General features: G+C 38.9%; 1 protein-coding gene across 1 annotated transcript in view; it reads left to right on the top strand.

Annotated features, from left to right (window-relative positions):
• Window positions 1–549: 549 nt before the first annotated feature.
• Window positions 550–26707, top strand: part of PPP1R1C (protein phosphatase 1 regulatory inhibitor subunit 1C) — a 46806-nt gene continuing 20648 nt past the window's right edge. The window contains exons 1-4 of the mRNA XM_071747197.1: window positions 550–834; window positions 3068–3128; window positions 19701–19738; window positions 21524–21584. Of these exons, the coding sequence (XP_071603298.1) occupies window positions 754–834; window positions 3068–3128; window positions 19701–19738; window positions 21524–21584 (241 nt within the window). The 5' untranslated portion in view covers window positions 550–753. The remainder of the gene's footprint in view (window positions 835–3067; window positions 3129–19700; window positions 19739–21523; window positions 21585–26707) is intronic.

The raw sequence follows: 26707 nt of genomic DNA, 5'->3' as shown, positions 1-26707 counted from the left end.
ACCAGCAGAAGGGCTAAATCTGCAAACCCAGCCAAAGGTGCTGACCCACTTAGCACACCAGTTAAGCTGTATAGATGTGTAGGCATCTGTGTAGCATCATCATCCAAAATCTTCCGGGAAGAGGTTTAGAAAAGGATTTGAAAGAGCAGCAGCAATTGTGTGATATGTGAGAAGAGGAAAGTGGTCCTGGCATGCTATAACAGAGACGGAATCATTGCATCCACCCCTCCTGCTACCTCCACCCCCAAAATCTGGAAACTTCCTGATTTGTGTTCATCAATAATTAAGAGCCCATCAGCAATACTCAGAGGGAGCTTGCATTGCACTTCTGAGCAGCCAGTTAGTAATCTATGGTGGAGAGATCCTCTTTTTCAAATCCCAGGGCTCCAGGCCATGCAATGCTAGTATTGCATTTTCAATTAGCTTCTGAGTGAATGCTTGGCATATGTAGAAATGAACTGGTACACAATTAGCTTATTGTTCCTTTCAGCTTTGTGCTGAGAGGATCTGAAGGACTGCAAAGAGAGGGGAGAGGGGAGAAAAAAAAAAAAAAGAAAATAGCCAAGGCAGCGGCATCTCCGTGGATGTGGAATAAGGGAGTTGCTCGGCTCCCACAGCTCCCAGTGGTAAATTGGGAGCTGCAGCTGTTGCAGAGGAGCTCTCAGCCTGGGGTGGGGAGGGCACCCGGGGAGAGGTGCAGACCCAGCCTCAGCCTCCAGGCTCTTCTCTCCTCCGACTCACCTCAGCATCACAATGGAGCCCAACAGCCCTAAAAAAATACAGTTTGCTGTGCCACTGTTTCAGAGTCAAATAGATCCCGAAGCAGCTGAGCAGGTAAGAAAGACGAGTTTCTTTTGGTATTTTGTGGGAATGGGGTAGGAATGTGGGTGAGATGTGGGGTGAGAAAAGGTAAAACTTTTGGCCTAAATGCTTTTCTACCTTATATAACTATAGATTAAATGTTCTGGAGGTTATAGCGATGTTTGGATACACCCAAAGAGGGGGGAAGATATGTCTTCTAGCCAGAATAAGGCTTCTTTACCTTGGGTAGGTTTATTTAGTATGTATTTTTTGTGCCTTTTCTATAACTGGACTTATACCCTTCACATGAAAACACACTCAACAAATCAACTGAAGTATATTATTTGTACATAAAGCTAAACATGAAGCTGATATTAGGTACCTATTAGAAACACTATGCAGGAGACAGCTTATTTACCATTCATTTTAACATGAGAAAATGTGAGTTATATTTTGCACAACACTTACTGCTACTGTTACCTCTTGTATTTCTCATGATTTTTATAGTCTTCTTTATGTCATTATTACAGTGCTTTACACATTTGAAAAATAGATATGCATAGAAATACACCTGACTTTTGTCTGCATTGTGTTTGTGCTATTTTAAGTTTTGACTCACTCCCAAAACTTACACATACATATATATATATCAATACAGATATTTAAGGAGGAATAGATATCTATTATTGTGACAGATACACGTAGATGCACATAAAGAAGGACACAGAATTCTAGGAGAAAGGCTGGAAAAATAGTAATTAGGTGACCCAGTAGATTTCTCTCAGTGGAAGTCCTTCTCAGCATTTGCTTCTATTTTGGGAAGTCTAGTTTTAGATGATACTAGGGGAATATTATAACCTTGACAGCTCCATGACATTAGTTATAGCATTATTCTCACCTTTAGGACAGGTGTCTGGTTTCCTGAATATTATGATGTTGTGTCTTTTAAAAAGCAGCTGCCTTCATCAGAAAGTGATGAGTGGTGAGTGACCACTGAACAAAGAAATACTAGAAGGGTGCAGGGGACAGTTGCTCTAGGTCTTCATTTTGCCCATAGGTACCTCTGAGCTGCAAGATGTCCATATCTTATGGTACAGACCTGCAAGGAATTCAAGCAGGATGTGTTCTGCTATTTTTCTGAAATCAGTGAGAACCATAGGATTAGGATTTCTTGGAATTCACGTGGCTTTTGAAATGCTGTGTCTGCATTCATGGGCAGTCCTTTTTTATGTTGTGAGTTTAATTCCAAGTGCTATACAGTTTCAGTGGGTGTGTGTGATGAAATTCCAGTAGTAAATGCTGCTGGTGGCTGCAGTTATTCTAATCTGGAATAAACGCATTACTCTGATGATCTAATTTTCTATTTACACTTCTGAAAGCAAAATTTAAACCCAGCTAAATACAGATGTTGGGTCCCCAACTGAGAAAGAACGAACACACCTACTCTGATGTTTTGTGGCAGGGTGGTTTGTAGCTTATATATTCTTGCTCTCTCTCTTAAGATCAATAGAGTATGAATAGCCTGGAGGCTTCAGTGGGGTAACACAAAGCTTTCAGCTCAAATGTGTGCATTATAGGAGGGTAGTCCAATATCATGTAGTGCAACCAGTGTTAATGGAACAGAAATGCTTAACAAATAGACTCTGAATAAGAATTGCATAGAATTCAGGAACATACACGGATATGTAAAGACTGGTTTTATGGTGCTCTTTGAAAACACTGTTTTAAAAGTCTTACGTATTGTTTTCTGTAGTTAAAGAGCACTAGTAACACCTCTGACCACAGTTTAGAAATACCATAAAATCATTGGAAGACATACAAGCAATATCAATTCTCAAGTGCACTTACAAAACATTAACAATTACTTTTGAGAGCTGAGACAGCACTAGATATTTGCACACATGTGCTCACATGCTACAGTAATTTTCCTGAAGCAAAGCTAAATGCCAGTATTTTAAGATATGACAGATACAGATCAGCAATACATGTCCAAAAATTTATTCAAGATAATAGCAAATCCTAAAGGTATTTTGGAAAGCTCTCCCCCATGCCTCTGCTTACCATTTACAAGCAGCAACGTGACCCTTATCACTGTCAGACTAGACAAGCTGTCATTAAGACTGTGATGTGCTGCTGTTTAAATGTTTTCTTCTTTTACCTTTGCCTGGTGTATACTCTAGGAGTGCACCAGATGGATTTTTTGCTTTGCTGTGGGTGAGGGGCAGTTGGAGGACCCCAGTGACTCCTTGCTTTATGCATGTTACAGATCAGGAAAAGAAGGCCTACACCAGCATCTCTTGTCATCATGAATGAACACGTGCCCCCAGGTAAGAGCCAACATACCTTCTAGAGCACTGAACTTGTATACACAGGATTGTCTGCAAATTTGTTTTAATAACCATGTGGTTTTAAAAATCCAGCTTGAATTTCATGGCACTATATATCAGATAATGGATCTTAGAACACTTTGGAGTAAACCACATGAATATATGTAACTCTTGGCCTCTAGATAATGTTAATAATTACAGGATTTTATCCTTCATGTAAATCTTTTGTTGCATGTACAAGCAGAACATGACTCTCATCCAGTACTTCCATCCACAAACCCTTTTTTTCTCTGGGTGGATGTTTTAGAGGTCCATGAAGTATTGTTTTTCTGATCTCTCGAGATATCAGGGTGGCTCCAGGACTAATTCAACAAAATGAATTTCTTCTGCAAAACAGGTTTTTTTCTGATTAAACATGGAATGTCTGTTTTACATTTTTCCTTTTCAATTGTGACTACCATTATCTTCACCCAAAAGTCTTCCCAGTAGATTTTCTGTGGGATGGGAAAACTTGCAGTTGCAATATACTTCATCACATAAATGGTGCTCTGTAATAAGCTGTTTATAAGCATCAAAGCTCAGAAAAAATGGATTTCAGGAAAAAGTCCTCAAAACATAGTCCCTTTGAAACACACTATCTTCTTTATATCAAACTTTTCTTTTACATCATGGTCTGCAATATTTTTTCCTGCCTTGTCTATTCATCATCCAAATCCTTTTTTAAAAGCAGTTCAGGATTTTTTTTTGAGTGATGTGTCAGGTCTTGTCACTTTATGTCATTACACTGCCACCTCAGTAAACCAGAATCACCTCTACCAGGATCTCCACTTAGGGCACTGTGCTGAGGATCTCTACCTCTGATTAACATTATCAGTAGCTGAAGTTCCTCAGAAAGTGCAGAAAAAGTATTTAGAGGGCCTTGCTCTTGAGGTTGAGATCATGGCAGCACAGCACAGAGATGAAGGAAGTTATAGGGAGGTTATTGTAGAATCATAGCATAGTTAGGGTTGGATGGGGACTTTACAGATCATCAAGATCCAAACCCACTGCATGGGCAGGGACACCTCCCATTAGACCAGGTTGCTGAAGTCCTCAGTGGGTAAATTATTTTGACACAGAGGGGCCCATGAGTTTGCTGCAGGTCTAACACCAACCCCACTTTGGAGAGCAGCTTTCTGGTCTGAATCTCAGGCAGTTCAGCTTTCAGTAATGATGCATGAAAAATCTGATTTAGACCAACTTTCCTTACCTTAATGAGATCTACAGTGTCTGTGTTGCTAGGACTTAATATAAAGCAAATTCACCTTGACTGTTAAGCTCTTTTGCAATTCACTATGTACACTTTGTACTGTCGTATTTCCTTTTATAAACAGATACTTGGTACAGTACCAAATCAAAACCAAACAGAGAATAAGAACTGCTTTTAATTTACAGGTAATTTTACTGTAAACAAAGTGTGCATGTCTGCTATCTCCTTTCCTGCAATGTTCATAATAGATCTTTAAATACAGATTTTTTCATTATGAGTCAGGATTGCTGCAAGTATCAGTCAGCTTCCTTATCAGCCCACGAGCTTCCATGTTCACCTTCTTCACTTGTTAGATTTATTCATTTAGATACTGTCGCCTCTTACTATATACTGGGAACTAATATAAATGAAGGTAATCTTGGTTAAAATATAATCTTGTCTTGGTTTTTTTGGTTTTCCATAAAGTCAGATAAAATAAAAACTTTAAAAGCACCTTAATTTTTCTGCATCCCAACATGTGGTTTATGCATGAGCATGCATGTGTGCATTTCCATCTGGTGTGCTTGGTACAGGCAGCTCTTTTGAATAGGGTTTGAAGGTGTAGCTGTGTAAACCCACTGAATACAAGGACTGCAAAGACAGTTTGGAAAGGCAGACAATAGCTTTGCATTAGAAGTATAAATAATAAAAAGTTCCTTATGGGCTTGATCTTGCAAAGTGTTGTGCAGTTTGTGAAATTATTGTGTAACTTCAACTTTCAGAGGGGTCAGCTAGGTCCAGGGGCTCTTGAGACCTTGCTGACTCCATAGGTGGATTCTTACTGGATTTTGAATAGAGTTTAGTGGGATGCTGAGTAACCACTTGTCTCCGAAAATGTTAAATTCACCACTGTATATATTTACAGGGAATAATATAATAATTGTAAGGATGGGAGCTTGAAACTACAGCAGATTGCCTTAGAAGCATGATTCTCAAGGTCAACAGGGAAACTGAGCAGCAAAGAATTTAAGTGATACTGTCAAAGCCACCTATTAAATTAGAGTTGGGCTAAACCAGAATCCTGTCTCTTGAATTTTACCCAGTGGAATATTCGAATTCCCTCATTAGGAACAGTTAGTGAAGGATGTGCTTCCAAGGGCTTGTAATGTGTGTCCTAATGCAGTTCTAAATGTTTGGATGCCCCTGGATAACTCAAGTTATCTAATCTACTTCTATTTTGAAAAGAATGACAGCCTTTTTCAGAGAATCAGACTGTTCTATATCCCTCTGTTGCAACAGCTTCTGATTGCAGGAGTTAAAAAAAACAACAAAACAACCACGTCATTTTTGTGGTATTCTGGTGTCCTGGTTGCAGAGCTATCTGGAAACCAGAAGGCAGTAAAATGTGTTTGGACATTCCGGAACTTCATAATAAATTCAGTTTGAGCTATGTAGTACAAAGATCTAAAACAGTTATTTTCTTCTAAGCCTTCTCATCTGTTCTTGATGTCTACTACAGCTTTGACAGGAATCTGCCTGCACTGATTGAATTCATGTCTATTGTGCTTATAAAGTGCAGATCTTCTAAGGCTAAGTAATGACAGCTACTTAAAAACTGTAAGAAGAGTCTGCTTGGATGCCTTGCTTCCAGACAGACAATAAGGGCTAGATCATGCTAAGTGATTTAAAGGCAGGAGATAGATGTGACCGTAGGAGCTAACATTCACCTTTACCATGACTGACTGATGCTTTTTCTTCTGTTCACTCTGGTTGGCATCATATCTAATTGTAATCAAGGCCAAGAGAACAGAAATTTGAATTAGAGCAGATAGTGCAGACTTGAGAAGCCTGCAATGAATACTCTTAACTCTTTCTGTAAGTGCTCTGTAAGTGCTCTGGAAAGTGCTCTATGATGGGTTATGTCACAGATGAGCACAGAAGCTGACACTAGAAAACTGAGACTCAGGTTATGAAGTTAACTCTGTTGTGCTTCAGTTGCCATCAGTGGAGTTACATTTTGTGAGCATCTCTTGTTTGATTTCATAATATCTAATCAGTTTTATTTTTATTTGGAGCTAGAATCTTTTACCATCTGTGAAAGAAAAAACAAGTATTAGGGGTCAGAACTATGAAAACATGCAGCATCTCATCCTGTACAGGATGCCTGGATGTCTGCCCCAGTAACCCAACACTCCTGCCATAGCAACAGTTGTTCCATATCCGTACTTTCAAAAAGGAACATAAGTATATGTGTTAAAGATAGCTAAAGTGTTAAAGATACACATAACTATTAAGCTGCTCAAGAACTTAATCCAAAAATTGCTAAAGCTCTCTTATCTCCTCTTTCTCTTGCAATATTGCTGGAGCCACCAGAAGCTGAAATCACCATTATTCTCACATCCTCCTGTCCCCTTCCCAAGCACAGCAGAAAAAAAAAATATGAAAATCAATTATTTTTATTGGAAATACAAGTCTAATCATGCTTTAAACTTGCTGAACATCATACTACTTCAGCTCAAGAAAAATCTGGCAGCAGCTCAGAGAAGTGATGGTTCAAGGAGAAAAACATGTCAGACCACAGCTCAGGCTTAATGCCATTAGGGTTCACTTTGATCAGAAGACAATGCCAGGATGGCCTGGCTTTGTCACACAGCCAACAGAAAATCAAACAATCTGGCTGGCAAAGGCTGTTCAGCTTGTGTCAAAGTGTTCAGTATTCTTGAAGGATTGCAATATCAGTAAACATTGGGATAAGTCTGCGTTTCAGAACTTTCTGTGCACTTGCTGTTTCCAGATCTCCTTTCTACTCAGTTGTATGGTTTTGCTTCTTCCTAATGTAAGTGTGTTTGGAAAATAAGAAAAAAAATAGCAACGTGTTTTGATCATTCTTCTCCAGAGCTGCCTTTTTCTATTGTACAAATCTCATTTCAGGGCAGAAATATAAAACACATATTCCATGTCCTTCTCCATACATCTGAGTTTTCTGAAGGCTGGAAATCATGACTTGAAGATTAGCAAACTGTACCTGTCACCAGGCAAGGAACTCACTTACAGCTTGTCTTTGGACATTAACAGTCTTGTTCCCAGCTGATTTTTCATGGTCCAGGCAGGGATTCATGGCTTTCAGTTTACTAGCTCTTTCCCAGAGGTCTGCTGAGGTGCCTCTGGAGCAGCCCAAATATTTAGTGCAGTAGCAAACACAGATGGGCACTAGGAGGAAGAACTATCCTTACCCCTGTGGCAGTCCCACAACAACCCAAAGTATATGGGGTTTTACACAGTAAATTGATTCTAGACATGCACAGGGTTTTCCCATACAATAAATCTCATTACCACATACAGATGTGCTTTCTGATGATGCAAACTGTACCAGCACCACATCTTTGAGGGGGTAAATGCTATATACTCAACTCAACTTCAACATTTGTGACTAGTATTTGTTAAATGATGCTTCTGGGTGGATGAACGTGTTTGTTTTATGTCTAATGGTCACATTTTTTTGTCTCCGGAGGCAAAATTAACTGGAATTTAAAAAGACCTACTAGGTAGGAGGCAGCTATATCTGGGCATTGTGAAGCAGTCCTGCTATACTTTCTCAGGCAGAAGTCTTGCTGAAGCTCAACTCAGCAGAGAACTCTTGGTCTCACAGTTCATGAAAACTGATATGTTTTTCAAAAGCTTGAGGACATACTGCTTGCTTTGGTTGAGGAAGTAGAAAGTGAGCAAGCCAAATAGCAGCTGTTGCCAATTGCAAATTTAAGCTTCTAATGTCTAATAAAGCATTTATAAAATCAGTACATTAATAAAAAATGTCATTACCTTTTTTTTTTTTTTTTGTCAGAATAGTTAGCCTTTCTGTATGCTAAATGTGGACGTCATTTAAATGACCTTTCTGTTTTTATTTCAGTCTAGGGGTTCATGGAGCTGTGGCAATAAGCAATAAAGAGTATTTGTGTCCTCTCTCAGCACAGAATGGGTACAGCTCAGTGTGTGTTGCCAGTGGCACCAGGATGCTCAGGGAATCTGTTGGTCAGGAAGCTAGGATTGCTTTAGGCCTGTGCTGTAAAGGACTATCTGATGCAACCAAACAATGAAATATGTAAAACAAACATTTAAGACCTGACAGGTGACTGAAATTACAGAACAGAAACAAAAATGCCTGTGCTTGAAAATACTTTGGTGTTTGGAGGCTGATGGGTGACTACAAATGTTCAGTGACAAACTTCGTCCCTTTTTCTTACCTATATACATTATGCTCAGATGTTCTTTTATTTGGGTATATACAAGGGGTCAGACCAAAAAGTTGGTTTTTGGTCAAAATTAGCTTATTTTACAAAATTGTTCATGTTTGGTTTAATCCATCTTCCTTCTTCTTCAATGTTTAATAATAGGTAAGTTTTATGTGACACATAGCACCTATGAGCTTCTACTGACTGTTGGCTGGAGTGAGTGCATTTACTCACAATAAGGAGTCCCTCGTGCTCACTGCCTGCCCTTGGTGAGAAAGGGGGAAAACACCACCTGAAAAATCTCTGGTCTGTGGCAAGACCCGGGCCAGCCTGGCAGACTGGAGGTGGAGGTTGGATATTCACAACCAGGACATGGATTTCTGACCTAAATCAGAGAAGGGGTGCAAGTGAGAGTCCATAAAGGAAAAAAAACAAAAAACAAACAAAAAAAAAAAAACAAACCAAACCAAACCTGTTTACTTGCTCCTGATTTGAGTAGAATTGCATGTATCCATTTCTCTTGTTCCACTTTTAAATCCACAACATGTGAATTGATATACTTTTTATTTATCAGCTGAGCCCCTAATGTGCACTTTGTTCCTCCTGCCCCTTGCCTCCTGTCAGTTTTGTGTGGGAAGGGTCAATGCCCATGGACCTATCTGAAAGCAAAGGGGGTATTTTTAGAGTTGGACCTTGTACTCTTCATCTGTTTTCCGGGTTCATTATCCAGCAGCACCATAGAAACAACCTTCTTCCACCGCAGGAGATTATTTGCAAATAATTTTTAGTATCTATGGCTTCATGTTACAGATCTCCAGCTGCTTGATTATTTAGCATCAGGACTGATAAGCTTTCAGACTGTTTGCCTCTGTTATCACTTTTGTGTGTGTGAACATGCCAAAGAGGTGTGTCTTGGGCAGAGAACAGCTCTTTAACCCAGTGAGGATGTTAGCTGGGCAGCTGCTAACTCTGCTGCATTCATAAGGCTTCATATTTCACTAGAGGAACTCAAACAGATTTGCACTGTGTCAAATAATTGTACAGTTCACACAGTTTGTTTAGGTGAGAGCTCTGAGTCGATGGTGAACCTTTCTATTTAAAAAAATGCCTGGGTGTAATTAATTACTACTCATAGTCAAAGTACTTGAGCTGTATGTATTACAGCTGTATGCATATACAATTTTGGAGTTAGTTTTGATCAAAATGGCTCTGGTTTGTGCTGGAGCAAACATGTATTTTGAATTTTAAATGGGTTTTGTTGAATGGTAAAAAATTTTAGAGGCTATTTGAAATTAAGTCCATTTGAGTATCATAAGACAAAATATTTCGAATAAGAATGTCACAGGGGTTTTTTGTGATTATGTTTAAAGTATACCTCAATAATGCACTTATACTTATTTTTTTTTCCCCATCAGGTCATAAACTAAAATCCATTAATAAATGTATCAGCATTGCTGAGGGGAAAAAAAAACAAAAATAAACCACAACACAGGATTTGTCTGAGCTCTCCTATTTAGTACTTAATGCAGCACTCATTTACCATGGTGACGTGTGTGGAATAAATAGATAATGCAGACAGATGAGAGAGATTCCAGCTTTTAGCTCTAACCTCATTATGTTCAGAATACTGTGGAGGGGTTGCACTTAAAGCATCAATCAAGATAGCCCCATTTATTGAGCTTTCAGAGAAAAGGTTTAACTCTATATGGAGTGGCTGCAATTAAAGCCTCTCTTTAAAATGTGCTGAAAGTGGGAGTTTCATGAATCCAAAAGTTAGCGAAGACAGATAGCAAAATGAAGCTACAAATCATGAAAGCTTTTTGCCAACTAAATGAGGCTGGACTGTGGAAATTCAGGGAGAGTGCAGAGGAATGTAGAGTTTAGCTTTACTTTCCTCTGAGTCTGTCACCAGCTGGTGGAGACAAGGTCAGCTGGACCAACCAAGTCTCTTTTTACAGTTGTCTAAGGCATTCTAGGGTAGAGTTAAATTGTATGTCTAATGGAAGGAGCTCTGTTTTCTTCTTTTCCCCCTCAAAATCCTATTCATGTGTCTGTATTTCAAGTCATGACTTGTATGTGTTTCTTAAATGGCTTTACTGGGGGATTGAGGTAATTTATTAGGAGAATGATGCACAGTTATGTGCTCTCTCTTTGTTCATGTTTTCCATGAGATACCTGGGATGCTGAAGTACCACAGAATTAATGTCTTGGCATTATTCATTGTGTGGAACCAAAAAGCACTTACAGAGTTAGCAGTGTTAAGTAGACAAACATTCATTTTAAAGGCTGTGTTTTTCATCTAAGGCCATGTCCTTCATTCTGATGAGACCAGCAGGGAAGAGTCAAGCAGGACAGAACAGTGCTTGAGCAAGGCAGATGGGAAACTCAATAAATCAGTGAGTCCTATTTTATCCTACAGTACAGCTCATCCTAGTACCAAGACATTCCATACCCTAAACATTTCAGCACTGAGCCTCTACTGCTCAGAAAAGAGTCTTGTATTGCCAGTATTTTCTTCACATCTTTCTGAAGCTCCCTGCCATGGCTGCTCTCAGACTGTGGTACAAAGCTAAGAAGATCTGGATGAATTTTTTCTGCTCAGTCTTTGACCACCACCCAGTAGTACTGGGATCAGCCATCACATAGCTGCAGCACTTGCTCCACCTTCTCCTTGTTACATTAGGATCTGCAAGACAGCAGATTTAACCTACAAATCCAGCTGGTCTGATTGAAACAGGTTTGTATCACTAAGTGCAATTTTATAACCTCTCTTTAAAGAGGAATTTATGTAGAATTGAGTGACTGGAAGAGGGTCTGGGAGAATGAATCCCATAGATTTTTTGATTCAAATCACCACTAGGTTTTTGGTCTCTGGTTTTGAAATAACATAAAAAGACAGTAGGGCTGCAATTGTTTAGAAATGTGCTTTTGAGCCTCCTAAAATGGTGATGCAAGGCTATGACTGAGGCCTCGATGTGTGCAGCATGTCTCATGGGAGGGTGTGGGACTGCTGCTCATTCCATCGGAGTCACAGTGATGGGACTGTACAGGTGGATACACATAAACCAAAACCTCTGTCTCTGGTAGGTAGTGAGGTTGGTTGAAATTCTGAAAAATGCCTTCAGAAATTACAGTTCACTTAGTCTGAGTTAATGATTACCCTGTGTTTTCCATTCCATTTAGTTGTGCTGATGGTAGGAATGAGATTGTGGCACCTCCCTTTGCTGACTGTTTGAAACTTAGAAAATCAAACATTGAATTTACAAAGCTGGTATTTGCATCTTCTTTTTGTACAAAGGGACTGTAAACTCCAGGAAATACTATTACTAGTAGGTCTCATGATTCATGCATAAAACAATACATATATTTAAAGAGCATTATGTGTGTGCATTCTAACCACAAGCAAGCCATGAGCAGCTGGCCAGGACTAGCTTTAGGGCACATTCCCACTGTAATCCTTGAGATATTATTCCAAAAGAAAGGAAACTATAAAGACCGCAATAATCATCACTGGCTAGGGAATAGCTTTATTATTTTGTCTGTATTTTCTTCTCCCCTTGCCAATGTCACTTTCCTGAGTGTCCAGTACATTAAATTTAGCTATATTTTTTTAAATGTCTTTATGAGCTTTTGCTAAGAAATCTTTCACCTTTTCAGTTTTGCTTGCTGCTGGTTTTTATTTTAGAGCTTAGGCTATTACATCTCACAACTGAGAAAGGAACTGCTTGCAGTGATAGCTATTGCAGCTGTAACTCCAATAGGTTGTGGTTGGTGGGTCAATTCTGAGCCCTTTTCAATCAGAAATGATTCCTGCATATGAAGCTTTTAAGAAATTCTGTAAATGTATATCAGAGGATGAGCTAGTATTTTATTTCTGGTAATCATGGAATTTTCTTCATGATCTTCTTGTTCCTCAAGTGTATTTAGATCTTCAACCCATTCAATATGTCATTTAAACATAGACTGAAAGCAAAACAAGCAAGCCCCTGGAAAGTAACACATTGCTAGTACTATTTAGTATTATTGATGAATTCTCAACGCTGGTAAGGCCTTTCACAAACTAGGGTACTGTTATGCCTGTTGGAGTCAATAGGCAAAATAATTGCAAGTTGTTTGGGAAGATTTTTTTGTATGTGCTCTGGTAGCCTTTGGTAAAACATAGCCATTACTTGCAAATGTTTAGTAGTCTGGCAGTATGTTTTGCTTGGGCAGATTCATTTCAGAGGGACCTTTCTGCTCTCTGAACCTGTTTCTGATGGTGTCTGCAGGCTGGCCCTATGCAGCTCTGGGCCTCTTCTAACCTTTCAAAAGCTCTTTCTGTCTCCACTGCCCTCCTGTTTTCTTCATGTAACTTTTCTTTCACTGGCAGGTTTATAGCCAGGTGGAGTTATGCTGACTGCCCTTACTCCATACAGCAAAGATGTAATCTTTATAGACATCTGCTTGTGTGTTGGAATAGACCTCGTGTTAATGTAACTTTACAATGAGGTGAGTTCTCCTTCTGCACAGTTGGGTGAACTTTGAGAGATCACATTGTGCTTTAGGTCCATTTTTTAGTTCTTGTCCTTTGCCTTATTCCATATCTCTGTGAAAGTCTGCTTTTCCAAGGTCTCCATTTTGGCCCTCCAGCACTCCCTGGGGCAGCCAGAAACACTGCCTCCCAGGTTCCCCTTCTGGCTCATGCCAGAAAATCAGTGTCACCATGGTTTACATTCATTTGCTTCAAGAATAAGGCAACTTTTCCTACGTATATTTCAATGTAAAAGAATTATTTGAATCATCCTAAATAAGCATGCATAAAAGAGAGTCATATATTTATCATGAATTTTTAAATGTTAATTTGCAGATTTTGAGACTTAAGTTTACCATCAGCCTTCCCAATAAGCTAAGGATTTAAACTTTTAGATCATGGAAGCTTTCTTCTGTTTATCTTACTTATTTTTACTTTTTTTCAAAGATGCAGTGAATATTAATGTGGCTACCATTATGGAGCTTAGGTAATGAGTAAGAGTTCTGATTAGAAAGTCAATTTACATAAGTTCTTTCCCAGTTTTGCCAGCTGTAGAACTAGTTCATTAAATGGGAAAGTAGTTTGCCTTTCTCTCTCTCTTTCTTTTCTTTTTTTCTTTGTTTCTTTTTTACAAACTCATGCTGTGTATCTGAGATTACGTCTTAGAAGCAGCACAGAGACAGGCCCTGATCTGGAGGTTCTTCCCACAGTGATATCCTGTGGTCTTGCCACAGGTTTCTTCCAGCTCTGATGCTATGAGTCCACATTTGTCAGCTGTGGAAAAGGTCATCTTACGGTGATTCCTGGTAATTAACAAAGTTTTATACTGGGACAGAAAGTGTCTCATCTGAAAGATTAAAAGAAAAAAAAGTTTTTCACTTACCTCCTTCTCATTCCTTTTGTTCAGTCAATTGTTCTTTGAAAGCCATCTCTGTTTCCTTCAGCAAAGAGGCATTTGTGCAGCTTAGAAAGCAACTAGAAGGAATCAACTTCAAGCCTGGCATCATTTATATTATGATTTAACATCAGTCTTTAGACTGGTTGTCCAAGCAGAATGTTAGTTGAAGTGTATTTCTCCCAGGGTTGGTTACTTTATCTGGGAAGCCAGGCCTGCAATTAGGATGAGGGATTTCATGAAGTTCTCATGGACCTAGAGAACAGGGGCTCTGGAGCTGTGAAGAAAAGAAACTCCTGCATGGAAGGATCTTTTATGAGAGGTGTTCACACAAAGCCTGGAAATACAGAGCGATGTAAATTTAAATGGGCTAATTTAACAGGAAATACTATTTAAATGTCCAGACAGCTGACTGATCTGGCCTGTGACATTTAATGAATTAGCAAGGGCAGGTTACAGTCAGGAGACAGTTAGGAAAAGCTATCCCACTGTCTGTTCTGGGCCAGAGGGATGAAAGGTGATGGTGCTGTCAGGGTAGCATGGGACGTCCCCTCTGCAACATACCTAAATTGCAAATACAGTAAGCAAGCAAGTGCTTGTGTATATAGCAAATTCCTCTTTACTCTATGTTGTTATTAAAGCTTCCTATATAAATCTTGCTGTTAGTGTTCCCTAAAGGGCCAGGTGGTGATATAGATGCCAGTTAGGGTGTGAGATGCAGCAGAATTGTGATGTATGCTCTCTCTTGTCACCACATGGCTGACCCTCCAGCTACATTTACTGAAGCAGCTGGGCACTGGAGTTTAATGAGATACTTTTGCAATGTGAAGATTTTCAGAAATATATTCATGCTAGGAGGGCTTACCAGGATTTTTTTTTTGTAATTAAATGTAATTATTTGACTTGCAGTCAAGTTTTCAGTGATAGATACAAGCAAAAAAAAAAACAAAAACAAAAACAAACCAAAAGAACCAAAACAAACCAGTAAGCAAAACAATTAACTACATAAGCATTTTCATTTTTGCTTTTTTGGATTTTTTTTCCTTTTCTTACCTCAGTGGTTTAGTAAAATGCAATGAGATGCTAGCTGACCTGACAATAAGTATTTAGAATTCTGACAAAAGCAGAGCATGAAACATTTTTTAATCTAACTTTGTCTTCTGGATGAAAAGTAGCTTTGATATCAGAAAAAACTGAATAACATTATGCCAGTTAATTTTTAAATCAGATTTCAATGAGCTTGTTTTACAGATACCAATGGCAAGTACAAACAGTGGTGATCAAACCACAGAGGCATAAGCTGGTAGATTTTAAAATACCCTTATTTTACTGATGAAGAAATAGAAATGTGAAATTACAGAAACCAAACTTTCAGAAAATTTCAGGTTTGTCTGCCATTAGGTGTCAGGAGAATGAAGAATTCTATGGATAATAAAGTGTTTATTTTCTTAGTTTGCAAGATTGTGTGGATCTGTGCCATTTAAAAGCAAGTTTTTATGGATGTGACTTGCCTTGGTGCCCAATTAACACACAGCAAGGCAGGAGGAGGTCTCTGTTGCCCACTGCTCAAGCACAGAAGCATCACCCAGCCAGGCAGCAGGACCAGAACCATCCTTCTCCTCACAACAGGAGATGGCTGAGTGAAGCCAGAGTCAAAGCCAGGAAACTTCGTTTCCTTCCAACTGTTGTCACTGAGCATGTTGATCAGCAGTCAGCGATTGCTTCATTTCTTTCACATTTTTTTGAGAGAGAAAACTTTGCTCAGGGGCATGGCACTGTTTGGCTATAGAGGCATTTAATCAGAACTAAGAAATTAAACTGGCTGTACTATTTCATAGCAGTAGCTTAATCTGATTTGTCTCTAAGTTGAGCTATCCTGATGATATCCTGTGATAAAGTTTGTGAAGGGCTGAACTGATTCTTCTGTTCATCTACTTTGGTCTCTCCAATGGCACCGTTTAAACAGAGGTGGGGACAGGACTATAAAAAGACTCCAGACTGACAAGGACTTTGTGCCTTTAAAGTATCTTATCTGACTCATTTCTTCCAGATTCAAACCATTCTTGTTTAAATCATTCTTTAACTGAAATCTGTTACAGGCATGTAGCTCATGGACTTTTCATAGAACCATACAATCAGAGAAACTTAGGGGTTAGAAGAGATCTCAAAAGATCATCAAGTCCAACCCCCTCTTCCAGAGCAAGGTCATCTACAGGAGGTCACACAGGAACACATCCAGGTGCTGAATGTCTCCAGGGAAGGTGATTCCACAACCTTCCTGGGCAGCCTGTGCCAGTGCTCTGTCACCCTCATAGTGAAAAATTTCTTCCTAATATTTATATGGAAGCACCTATGCTCCAGCCTGCACCCATTATCCCTTGTCCTATTATTAGTCACCCCCCTTCTCCTGACACTCTCCCCTTACATATTTATAAACATGGATGTCCAGCCTCATTAACTGATCTTTAACCCAGTCCTCATCAACCAAGGCAAACTCATCCTTTATCCTGACTTCCTCAGTGGCCTTAGGGGCCTGGAGCTCCTGAGAACATCCTCCAGAAGTATTTCCATTCTCTGAGCAATTAAAGACCATTGCCTTTATTATTTTAAGTGAAAACTTAGACACTGTGACAAAACCTAGTGAAATCCAAAGTCCTGTTTTTTCCCTGTGATTCCTATCTGAAAATTCTCAGCTTTGTTTCCCTAAGGATATTTCCAATTTCTCTACAGGAAGCTTTCTCCAAAATTTTACCAGTCTCTTCCAGAGTTTCTTTTGCGTAAAAGCTGGACTCACTGGCCTGCTCTGTTCCTTCAGTGCCTGACTGAATCCTACAGAAAAAGTTTTTATTTCCTCTTGCCAAGGGGAAAGAAAGCAGGGTACTTAGATGGATGAAATAAACCTTTGCTAGATGGCTCCCCTGCAGAGCCCATGGGTGAGACCAGAAGCCAAGTCTTTTAAAATGGGTCACCTCTTGCCCTGCATAAGCTGCTGCAAGTGCATTCAAATTATCCAGTTAGAGAAGAGAGGCAGATGAATTTTGATCTTACTGCAAAACAACCATAAGGCTTTCCCCAGCATGGTCATGCCATTTCCACAACAGTGGAGATTCACAGAAAAAGTGATTAGCAACGTCAAGTAGTTGTCATGTTGGCTGTATCCAACATCCTTCCACTCAGTTAATTTCATATAATGAAATCACCTCCTATAATGACACCCTTGGGCAGCTCAGCTTATTACATCACCTTGGTTGGGTGCATGTGTTAATAAGCATTCAAAAATTCTCTGCTAAAAAGAGCATATGGGACACAAATCCCATGGTGTTTCTTCCTCCATATTTTAGCAATATATCCTGGCCAAATCTTGCAGGTTTCCCCACGATTGGGTGAGATTTTTGCCCTGGGTGAAGACTGCAGCTTACAGCTGTAATGTTGAAATGGGCTGTGTGCAGGTAGATGGACTTTCAGAACCCTCCCTCCTTAAAGAAATAAGACTTCATTTTAGAAAGTCTGTAGACATATCTGGACTGATAGAAATGTCCTTTAAACTGAACCTTTAATTGATGAACATGAACTATTTCCCTTCTTGAGGACACTGACTAAAGCATGAAACCCTGATTATTTTTCCAGGTGCTACAGTCTAAGGTAAAACTCACAATAGCCTCAGACATTATTTACCCAGAACAGGTGGAAAGTCCTCAACTGCTTTTTTCCTCTGCACAGATGTAAAAAATAGTCTATACCTAGATTCAAGCTTATCTTTATGTACCTTGATTTTCTAATGACTTGGGTATGTGCAAATATGTTTTCAAGTCTTCATGTAATTTCTATTATACCACTTTAAAACAAAACCACAAAAACTGTCAAGAAATTACTTGAGTAATTAGTTTCCTGTTAGCTAATTAGAGCAGCTAAGAATAAGTTAAACTGGAAAAATGATGGATGTTCAGATTTGGAATATAATACAGCTGTATTTAATCTGGTCAAGTTTAGAGTTTCAGGAAGGAATGGGATATAGCTTGCTTTTCATTGTTCTCTGCTAAAAGTTCCTGGTTTATTAAAATTTCAACCTCGAAACTAAATCCAGGATCCTGAGCTAAAAAAAAAATTCCCATGTTGAATCATTAAGTACAAGTCTATTTGGTATATGACTAAAAATAAAGATTTTAAGCACATAAGCAATCACCCACTTAGCCAGCCTAACTTCCTACCCAAAGTGCATTACAAAGGAGAACAGACACTGTTATACTTAAAATAGGGACTGCTGTAGTTATTTACAGGTGGGGAAGTCAAGGAAGAAATTAGTCACCTTACCAAAGTTCATACAAATGTCAGTGCCAGGAACTGGCCTCCTGATTGTCCTGTCTAATTCTGTATCAATGGGACCATACTTTAGTAATCAGCACAGTTTTCAAACACCCTTTTTATCCTTGAGTATAAGTCATTTGAATGTCTTTCATACACACTGAAAAATTCAGTCAGTCAATTAATGTTTGTAAGATGCACAGATACAAGAGCAAAAAATACAATAGAAAATGCAATCAAAATACAATAGAAAATACAATCAGTCTGCCTGGACTGGCTCTTCCCCCCCCCCCCCCCCCACAGCACACCACAAGCAGCCAATACCTAAATAATAAGTTAGCTAAAGTGATATTACATAGACCTAGTTCTTCCACAGACCTACATTTACAGACCTTCCACATCTCAGTGGAAATTGCACTGAGTATCTGCAAGTGGAAAATTTTAGAAGGGGTGTTGGTACAGTCAGTGATTGACGTCTCTGTACTTAATAGCATTTTATTTTAGGGATCCAAACTGCTGTGCATCAAAGCTTCTATGTGATCTTTGTCAAATATTTGGGAAATCATAATCAGGAGACAGCCACTTTCTGGCCATTAACTGGATCAGTATACTGGGACATATATATCATTATACTGGAACAGTATAAACATAATTTAATTTCATGCACAAACTAAGGGCAATGATTAGAAAGATCCTTGACTCTTTTCACTCTGTATGATTTTACTTAAGTGTTTAGAGGGGTTCTCAGAGACACTTATTTTCACTAGAAATCTCTAGTATTGAACATTTCTGCCATGCCTATAGTCCAAAGCAAAAGAAGGCAACAAAACCAAGCAGTAACAAGAAGTATTCTGCAATTATTTCAGACAATACACCAGTAATGTCATGAAGGTTTTAAGAGGAAAAATTAGACTTTGTTAAGTTTTGTTTTCCTAATTTCACATATTAATTCTAGGTGCTCTTCAGTACTGGTATAGATTGTTAACAACTGAGGTTAAGTCCCTACTGAGCATCATTTGTGTGCAGTGGAGCCCTTTGTGAGTTTGCTGCACACAATTTGGCAACCAAGGTTTTTAGAGCATATGAAGAAGTGCAGTCCCAGGGAAAGCTGCCACATTTACTGAACACAGAACCCTGCTGCAAGCCTGGCCAAAGAATCTCCTGCTATAGACATTCCATCACCTGCTGTTAATTCAGGGACAAAAAGTGGGAGTTAGGTACATTAGAGGTAGTGCTTATGTCTGAATTCTCATCAGAGCCTCCAGTTTCCTGAGACACGCAATAGAGAAAGAAAAGTCAGAAGGGTAATTTATTTACAATAGTGCTGTAGGGTTCAGGGCAGAGCCATAAGAGCTGGGAAATGCTTTGTTTACTAACTTGTCTCTTTCTGTATTTTTTCCTCTGCTAGAAAAAGATGAGAAGAGAACAAACATCTTGCAGGCAGAGGTAAGAGAAAGATCTTTTAAAAACATATTTATTGGTAAAATATTGTTAAAACCCCTTTGAAAGCTCATCCTAGTTGATGGTTTTCTTTACATTGTCACACCATCAACACAGCCTTGTGAGGCCCACACTTTCAAACCAGGGCTGTGTAAAGCTGTGTTGTGTCTCTGCCCATCTCTCCTTCCCTCCTGCGGCAGGGGACTGGGAAAAAGAAGTTTTCCCTCTTGCTGCCATACCCAGGGAAATCAGATCAAATCTGGCTTGAGGTCACTCTGCCAGGTCACTTTGGGTCTGCAGATCTACAATAGTCTGTAGGTCTACAAAAGAATCTCAAACTCCTCTCTTTTCTTCCCATGCCAAGCCCCCAGCAAGCAGCACAGTGGTGTTGTTTGCCAAAGAGTTAAAAGTTGACTCCTCCAGTCCTACATTTTAACCTCCCCTTGCACAGCTCCTGCAGTTCCCTGATTGCTTTCTCCTCCACCCTTTGCTCAGAGAAGCAGGCTGTGCTTTAAATAGCAGTAGGAGGTATTGATTGCTTCAAATTTGGACTCAGATACAGACTTAAAAAGATTTACAGGGGTGAACATAAAAAAATTGAGCCCACAGTGTTTATAAATAGCTTTCTCTTTCAGAAGAAGACAATATTTTATTTATAAATGTTATAATTGCATTCACTGTGATAAGGTAAGGTAATAGGATTGACCATACTTGTGTGAAAGTGGTTTTCTTAAGAGCTGATTAAAATTCACATACTATAAACCAGTCAAAGTACTTAGGGAAAAAGACATTTTTAGCAAATACTTGGAAAATGGTAACACTGTTCTGACCAAGTGCAATTAAAAATTGATTAGATGAGAAAAAATGAAGCTTAAGTACACATTTTTTCAGTTTTATTAGGAATGTGGCATGATGCTTATGTCTTCAAAAACTACCTTTGTGTGTGCTCCTGTAATTTTATTACCCCTGACATATTTCATGTAGGTATAATATAGACACCAATTTAGCTGCTTTCATTTGCAGAAGTTGCTCTGTTTAGCACTGGAATGTGTTTCACTTAGGTTTTGCCACCTATACCTCGGTATAATTACACTGCTATTAGTTTGGGTGTAATTTTACAGCCATTACTCTGGAATAATTTCTGTGCCTAGATGTGATTTGGGAGCCATAGGAAGTTTAACCATGTCTAAATATATCACTTAAATCAGGTCCAGTTAGAAGCCAAGTGATTGGTTGCTGAATTTATTATTTTAGGAGTAATAGAATACATTGAAAAAATGCAACAGGATCTTCCTTATATGTATATTCCGTATGTAAAGTTTATATATTAATTTCAGTACTGTTGTACTATGCATATAATCATTGATTACCCTGTAATTAATTGAAAAACTGTTTAATGTAAATCTTGCAAATATTTTAATATATATAAATATTTATTTGCCTTATGAGAATTGGTTGCATAGTCTGTTAAAAGCACAACTTACATAATTGATTTTGCTGTGTCATACTTTTCTGCTTAACAGTAATTTTTTAACCGAAGTGTAATCTCCAGTAGTTTTTGGTCTGATTTGTCTGGGAGTCATAAAGGTTGCCTGTTAAATGCATATTCTATGTATCTAATTTTAGTTTTCCCAGTTCAGGAGCTGGCACCAGATTTATACAATATAATTTTCTTCTGAAATTTCTGTGTCTACCCTCTGAAAGCAGCAGTGGGGCAAGACCCACATCTGCCATGAACAGTAATCTCTCCCCGTGCCCATCTCTTACTGTTTCTGTTTTTTTCCCTCCCAGTCCCAGAGTGCCTCTCCCAAGCAAAGGAAGCAGAGTGTCTTCACCCCACCTGCCCTCAAAGGTACTGTGCAGGTACTGTCTCCACTGGGCAGGGCTGGGTCCAGATCTTCTCTTCCAGAGAAGACACCACCACCAGCAGCAGCAGCACAGCTGGGAAAGGTTTATGCTTTGCAATTACTGTTTTCACACTTTGGAAGTGGCTATCTGCCTGTCACCGTTGACTTATACTCACCACAGAATCTTGCAGCGATGGCAAATTTATTGATTTATTTATTTATTTAATATAAAAGCTCATTTTTTGAAAAGCCTCAGTACTTTTATTGTTTTGAGATAACAGATAATTCAATCCCAAACACTGCAGATTACTCCTTGAATGCATGTTTTAGCAGTGCTGGCCCTATAGAGCTCTGTTTCTTTTTTACTCCACTCCTGTGCAAAATTCCTGCCTCTCCACGCAGCTGTGAGGAGAGGAGCCAAAATTGTGGATGAGATTTCTGATCATAGGAAGTGTGAAACATTTCTTGTGAAGACAAGGGGAAATAAGAATTCTTGGTAAATATTTAAAGGCCTTATGTGCTTTCCAGGGATGAGCATAAAAGCAGCAGGAATATTAGCTGGGGTAAGATCTACATTTAGGCTTCATTTTCCAAATCTGAGCAGAATTTGACTTGATGGTGCTAGCAGTGGTGCAAGATCCATAGCGATCCAGTAGCATTTCAGACTGACTCTTGTCAGTACAGGATTATTTTCAGACAGCACTGTCCAGGTGTGTCTTTATAGGTAATGAATACCCTCAGTTTCCATTCCTTAATGACTAACACAATTTGTTACCCAGGAAAGAAGTTGGGATATCTGGTTTGTTCTGTGAGGCACTGCAGCTCTCAACAGGCAATTTACTGTGTCAGCCAGTCCTACATATCTCATGCTGTAGCTTCTCTAGCACATGGCTTAGCAACAGCTAGAACATCACTCAGGTGCTGTGTGAGACATGCTATCTGCTGACCAAAACTGGCTGAAGTTTTTGTATTGTTATTAGAAATAATCTTATTTTAGTCAGTTATAATAATTTGTGGACGGAAGAAGCTTTGCATGGGTAGCAATAATATCTATGGATCTCACAGTTGTATTATTTTGCTGTACAAGCCTAAACTAGTAAGTGGGTGTATGAAGGGCTCTGTGGAACAGGTCCTTGTGTCTCCTGTTAAGGACAGCAGCCTCAGTGCTGCCTTTAATACCTTACCAAGACTTGAAGAAGCACCTGTCATAGTTTGCTTCTACATCAACCACACTCCTGGGGAACAGTAGGAAGGTAGGAAAGTATGTGAATCAAGGCAGCTCACAACTAATCTTAAATACATTGTAAACAGAATAAAGGAGAGCACACAATGCCTCTCCTCAATACCTTAACAACCTGAACTACACAGTATTCTCAGCTACCCAGGTGGGTATCTAGAAGTTGATAACCCTTTCTATAGACAGGCTGGGTTGCTCTAGGTTTAGCATACTGTAACTGGCATAAATGCTATCCTTATCCAACAATGATGAAGTAGAAAATGCATTATTCCTTCCTCTTCATTGTTATGAAAACATGTGTTCTTTTGTTTAGACTGAGAGGTGACAAACATAGCATCAAAAAGATGATGTAAAAACCTCACAAAGAAATAGGAGAGTTTTAATGATTCTATTTTTATTGCAGTTTAAGATATCAATGTTCAGCAGTATTTTCAGAATAGCAGCTTTAACAATTACACACTATTCCCACAGCTTAGTGTATGTTTATCTCTCAGTATGTTCAGAACGTGGTCTTCAATATACAGTGAAGAATGAGATTCTGCATACTGAACCTCTTTCCTTTACACCCTTGGCTGCTCTTTGCTCTCTCTTCTTTACACCCTTGGAAACTGTTAACATAGTTAAAAGAAGCAGAAGCAACATCAGACAATAGTATATAGTACCAGGACTGTAGCACATGTTTCATGAAATATGCAAATACATGAAAATATATGAAATAAATGAAAATGCAGTAGTACTGATGTTCTACATGTCACAGTAAATATATAGAGATCAGCTACTCAGTTAAAAATGGATTAAAAATGGGTATATTTTTATTGGCTGCCATAGCAGTCACCTAAACCGAAAGACAACATTATTATTATTATTATTAAGATCACCCCTAAATATTTTGGTGTTATCCTTACAGTGGCTTCCTCCAGCTCCAGGTGAATCTGCAGTTGCTGCAGCAAGCTGTGGCAAACCCATGTATCTGAGGATCCAGTGTCACATCATGGTGCAACAGACAGGGTCTTGTTATTATCTTTATGTGTGTACTTTGTCTCTTGCTTTTATTTTCCTGAAGAAAACCACACTGGAGTCCCTAGAGATGAAGCAAATAGCTGATTCATCTCAGAGCATTGTTCTTTTTTTACTGGAATACAGTGTGCTAGAAAAATCAATGTGAGAGCTATTGATTGAAGTGGTAATCTGGAGAGCAAATCAGATAGCAAACCAGATAACAGTTCATTGCTGTGTTCTTTTTAATATAATATTACCAAACCTAGTGAACATCAAAGAAGTTTTCCATCTTGATTTCAAAAGCATTTCTTTTTCTAGCCAGGCCTCACTAGTATTTGATAATTCCATGCAGTTATGCAGCATGCAATGCTGGGAATCTGAAGATTGCACCAAATCAGTCCATCATATTTTCTGTATGGTGGGATTTACTTCTTGTCATTTTTTTTTTCTAGGTATATCAGCACTACTACTGAAGGATTCACCACCTCTATTTCCTCTGTTTGTGTCACCTTTTTCTTCCATTACTCTTGAGCTTTCATGTCAGAACTTGAAATTCTCTCATCCTTCTGAAACTTCCAATGGTCTAATACATCAGTCTTGAATCTCTATCGCTTTCATTTTAGGCTCTTATTCTTCAGAGGTTGGACTGAACTTTCCTATGAAAACATCATAAATAACAACCAAAGAAAGGTTTAACAGTTTGAAGATTTACCAATTTTACCTAGGGCAATCTTTTCCAGGCAGTTCTTATTCTGTAAGTCCTCTTTTTACTATTGACTAATCTGCTTTTTGTTCTATATAACAAGAACAAGAACCCTTTTGCCCTCTTCCTCTGTGTCAAAGTAGACATCCATCTTTTTTAGCACAAATATCCATCCATCCATCTGTCCATCCACAAATAGCATCTTTAGAGGTATCTCCATGATTCTGGTTGGAGGGTTACAGAAGCTGCTGGAAGTCTTGCTGGATTCTCAACATTTTTCCTGGAGAAACGCAGAGAACTCTGAAATGGGATGAAAACTCTCTCAGGCATTGATGGATGAAGTGAAAGGCAGCTTAGACTGAATTTATCCAGGTTAAAGGTGCTTCCTTGACATCTCACTACCACTTGGAAATCTAAAGAGCACGTCTGGGTCTCAGCTCTACCATTGCAACTTTCCATCCCATGGAAAACTTTCTACTGAGGCAGGTTTCCTTTTACCTAGATAGTCACATTTCATCTCAACTTATCCTTCAAAGAACTGAGGTGACAGAATCAAAGTTTACAAAGACAAACAGAAGAGAGCAGGAGCTATTCCCAAACCCATGTTGCTCCCTAGAGTTCCCAAGTTACCACATTATCTGCCAGCTATTGCTATTAATACAAGCAGCTATTTAAATGCTGTCTAGATCTCCTGCAGTGAAGGAAGTGCACGTTCCCCAGTGGTTTGAGAATTTCTTTAACAGTGACCCTATTGGTGTGGGTGTGCTAGAGGTCAGGGAAACAGGAAACTTCAGCTCATCATAGTTTGCCCTGCAGGAGGCTTTGTGTTCAGCATCAAAATCTTACTAACTTCAGCATGCATTAAAGAAAGTTTTTGCAGCTTTCTGTGTTCACTGGACCACCTTTGCAATTAGTTGCCATCAAATCATAATTAAAATCTTTCCCCACAGAGGTGAAAAGTACGTTTGACTGTTTTCCCACTTAGCCTTTGGGAAAATCCATCCTTAAAATTACCCTCCATAATTTTTCTTTTACCCTCATATATTTTTCTTTGCATAGAAACAAAGGCTTCTTCTTGAGCTTGGCCCCAGCTACGACATTTGAAATGGGATTAAATCTGAGTTGTTATTACTCTAAGGAGCAATAAAAAGTGTCATTTTAGTTTGACTCATTAAAACAACCAGGACTCACTAGCACTTCCCAAGGTGTTCAGACCCAGGGACTTGACACATTCATAGTTCCAATATTTACAATGATTGATATTAAATGAGCTCTTTCTAGCTTCTGCCATGAATTTCAGATGCTTTGGCTTGTTCAATGCCTGCTTTTTCTTCTCTCCAAAGGAAACAACGTGCAGAATATATTATTAAAATCATGATGTCCCTCCTGAAATATGTAATTTATTAGAAGCAATTAGCACACTATGTGGCCCTCATCCAAATCTGGAACGCCTTAAGCCAGCCTGGTGCTGTCTGATGCATCTCATTACTTTGTGATGGAAGGTTAAAAAGGAGCATGGGTACAGTCTGGAGACATAAAGGATTATTGTTAGTGGGGTAGGCACTGAGTTCCAAGCCCACAAGAATCACGGTGGAACAAAACTCTGAGGCTAAATTTGCTTCAAGTGACAGAGGAATGAAGTTTGTAAGTCTTAAGTAGTGACTATAGAAACTTGTATAATTTTACAAACTGGCTTCTCATGTGCCAAACTCTGTGAAGAGCTTCTAGCCTTAACTAAACAAATCAGTATAACTACAAATAACCTGTATTCTTACAAATAACCTGTAAATTAATATTAGCCATAATGTAGTACATATTACAATTGTCTGAACATCAAGTACAGGTCTGTTAAAATCCACAGACTGAGCTGGTGTTCAGTCAGGTTTTCTTGTGTGTGTAAGTCACTTTGGTTCAGGGTATTTCAGTTTTCCAGTCTCTCCAATGATGTCAAAGAATCTAGTGGGGTTTTTTATTGGTTGGGTGATTTTTTTTTTATTTTGTTTTTTTTTTGGTGTTTGGTTTTTGTTTGTTTGTTTGTTTGGGGGGAGGCACTTGGGTAGTTTTTTTGTTTTGTTGTTTTGGCTTGGTTTGGTTTGGTTTTTTTGTTTTTGTTTTTGCTTCTCTTTTAGGTTTTTTTTATGTGATTGAGCTGCATATGAACCAAGAGGCTAGAACAAGAGAAGGAGATG

The sequence above is a fragment of the Heliangelus exortis genome, chromosome 6, assembly GCF_036169615.1.
Source record: "Heliangelus exortis chromosome 6, bHelExo1.hap1, whole genome shotgun sequence".
In the NCBI taxonomy this organism is placed as follows: domain Eukaryota; kingdom Metazoa; phylum Chordata; class Aves; order Apodiformes; family Trochilidae; genus Heliangelus; species Heliangelus exortis.
The sequence above is the reverse complement of the archived record's forward strand: the minus strand, read 5'-3'. Positions and strand labels throughout refer to the sequence as shown.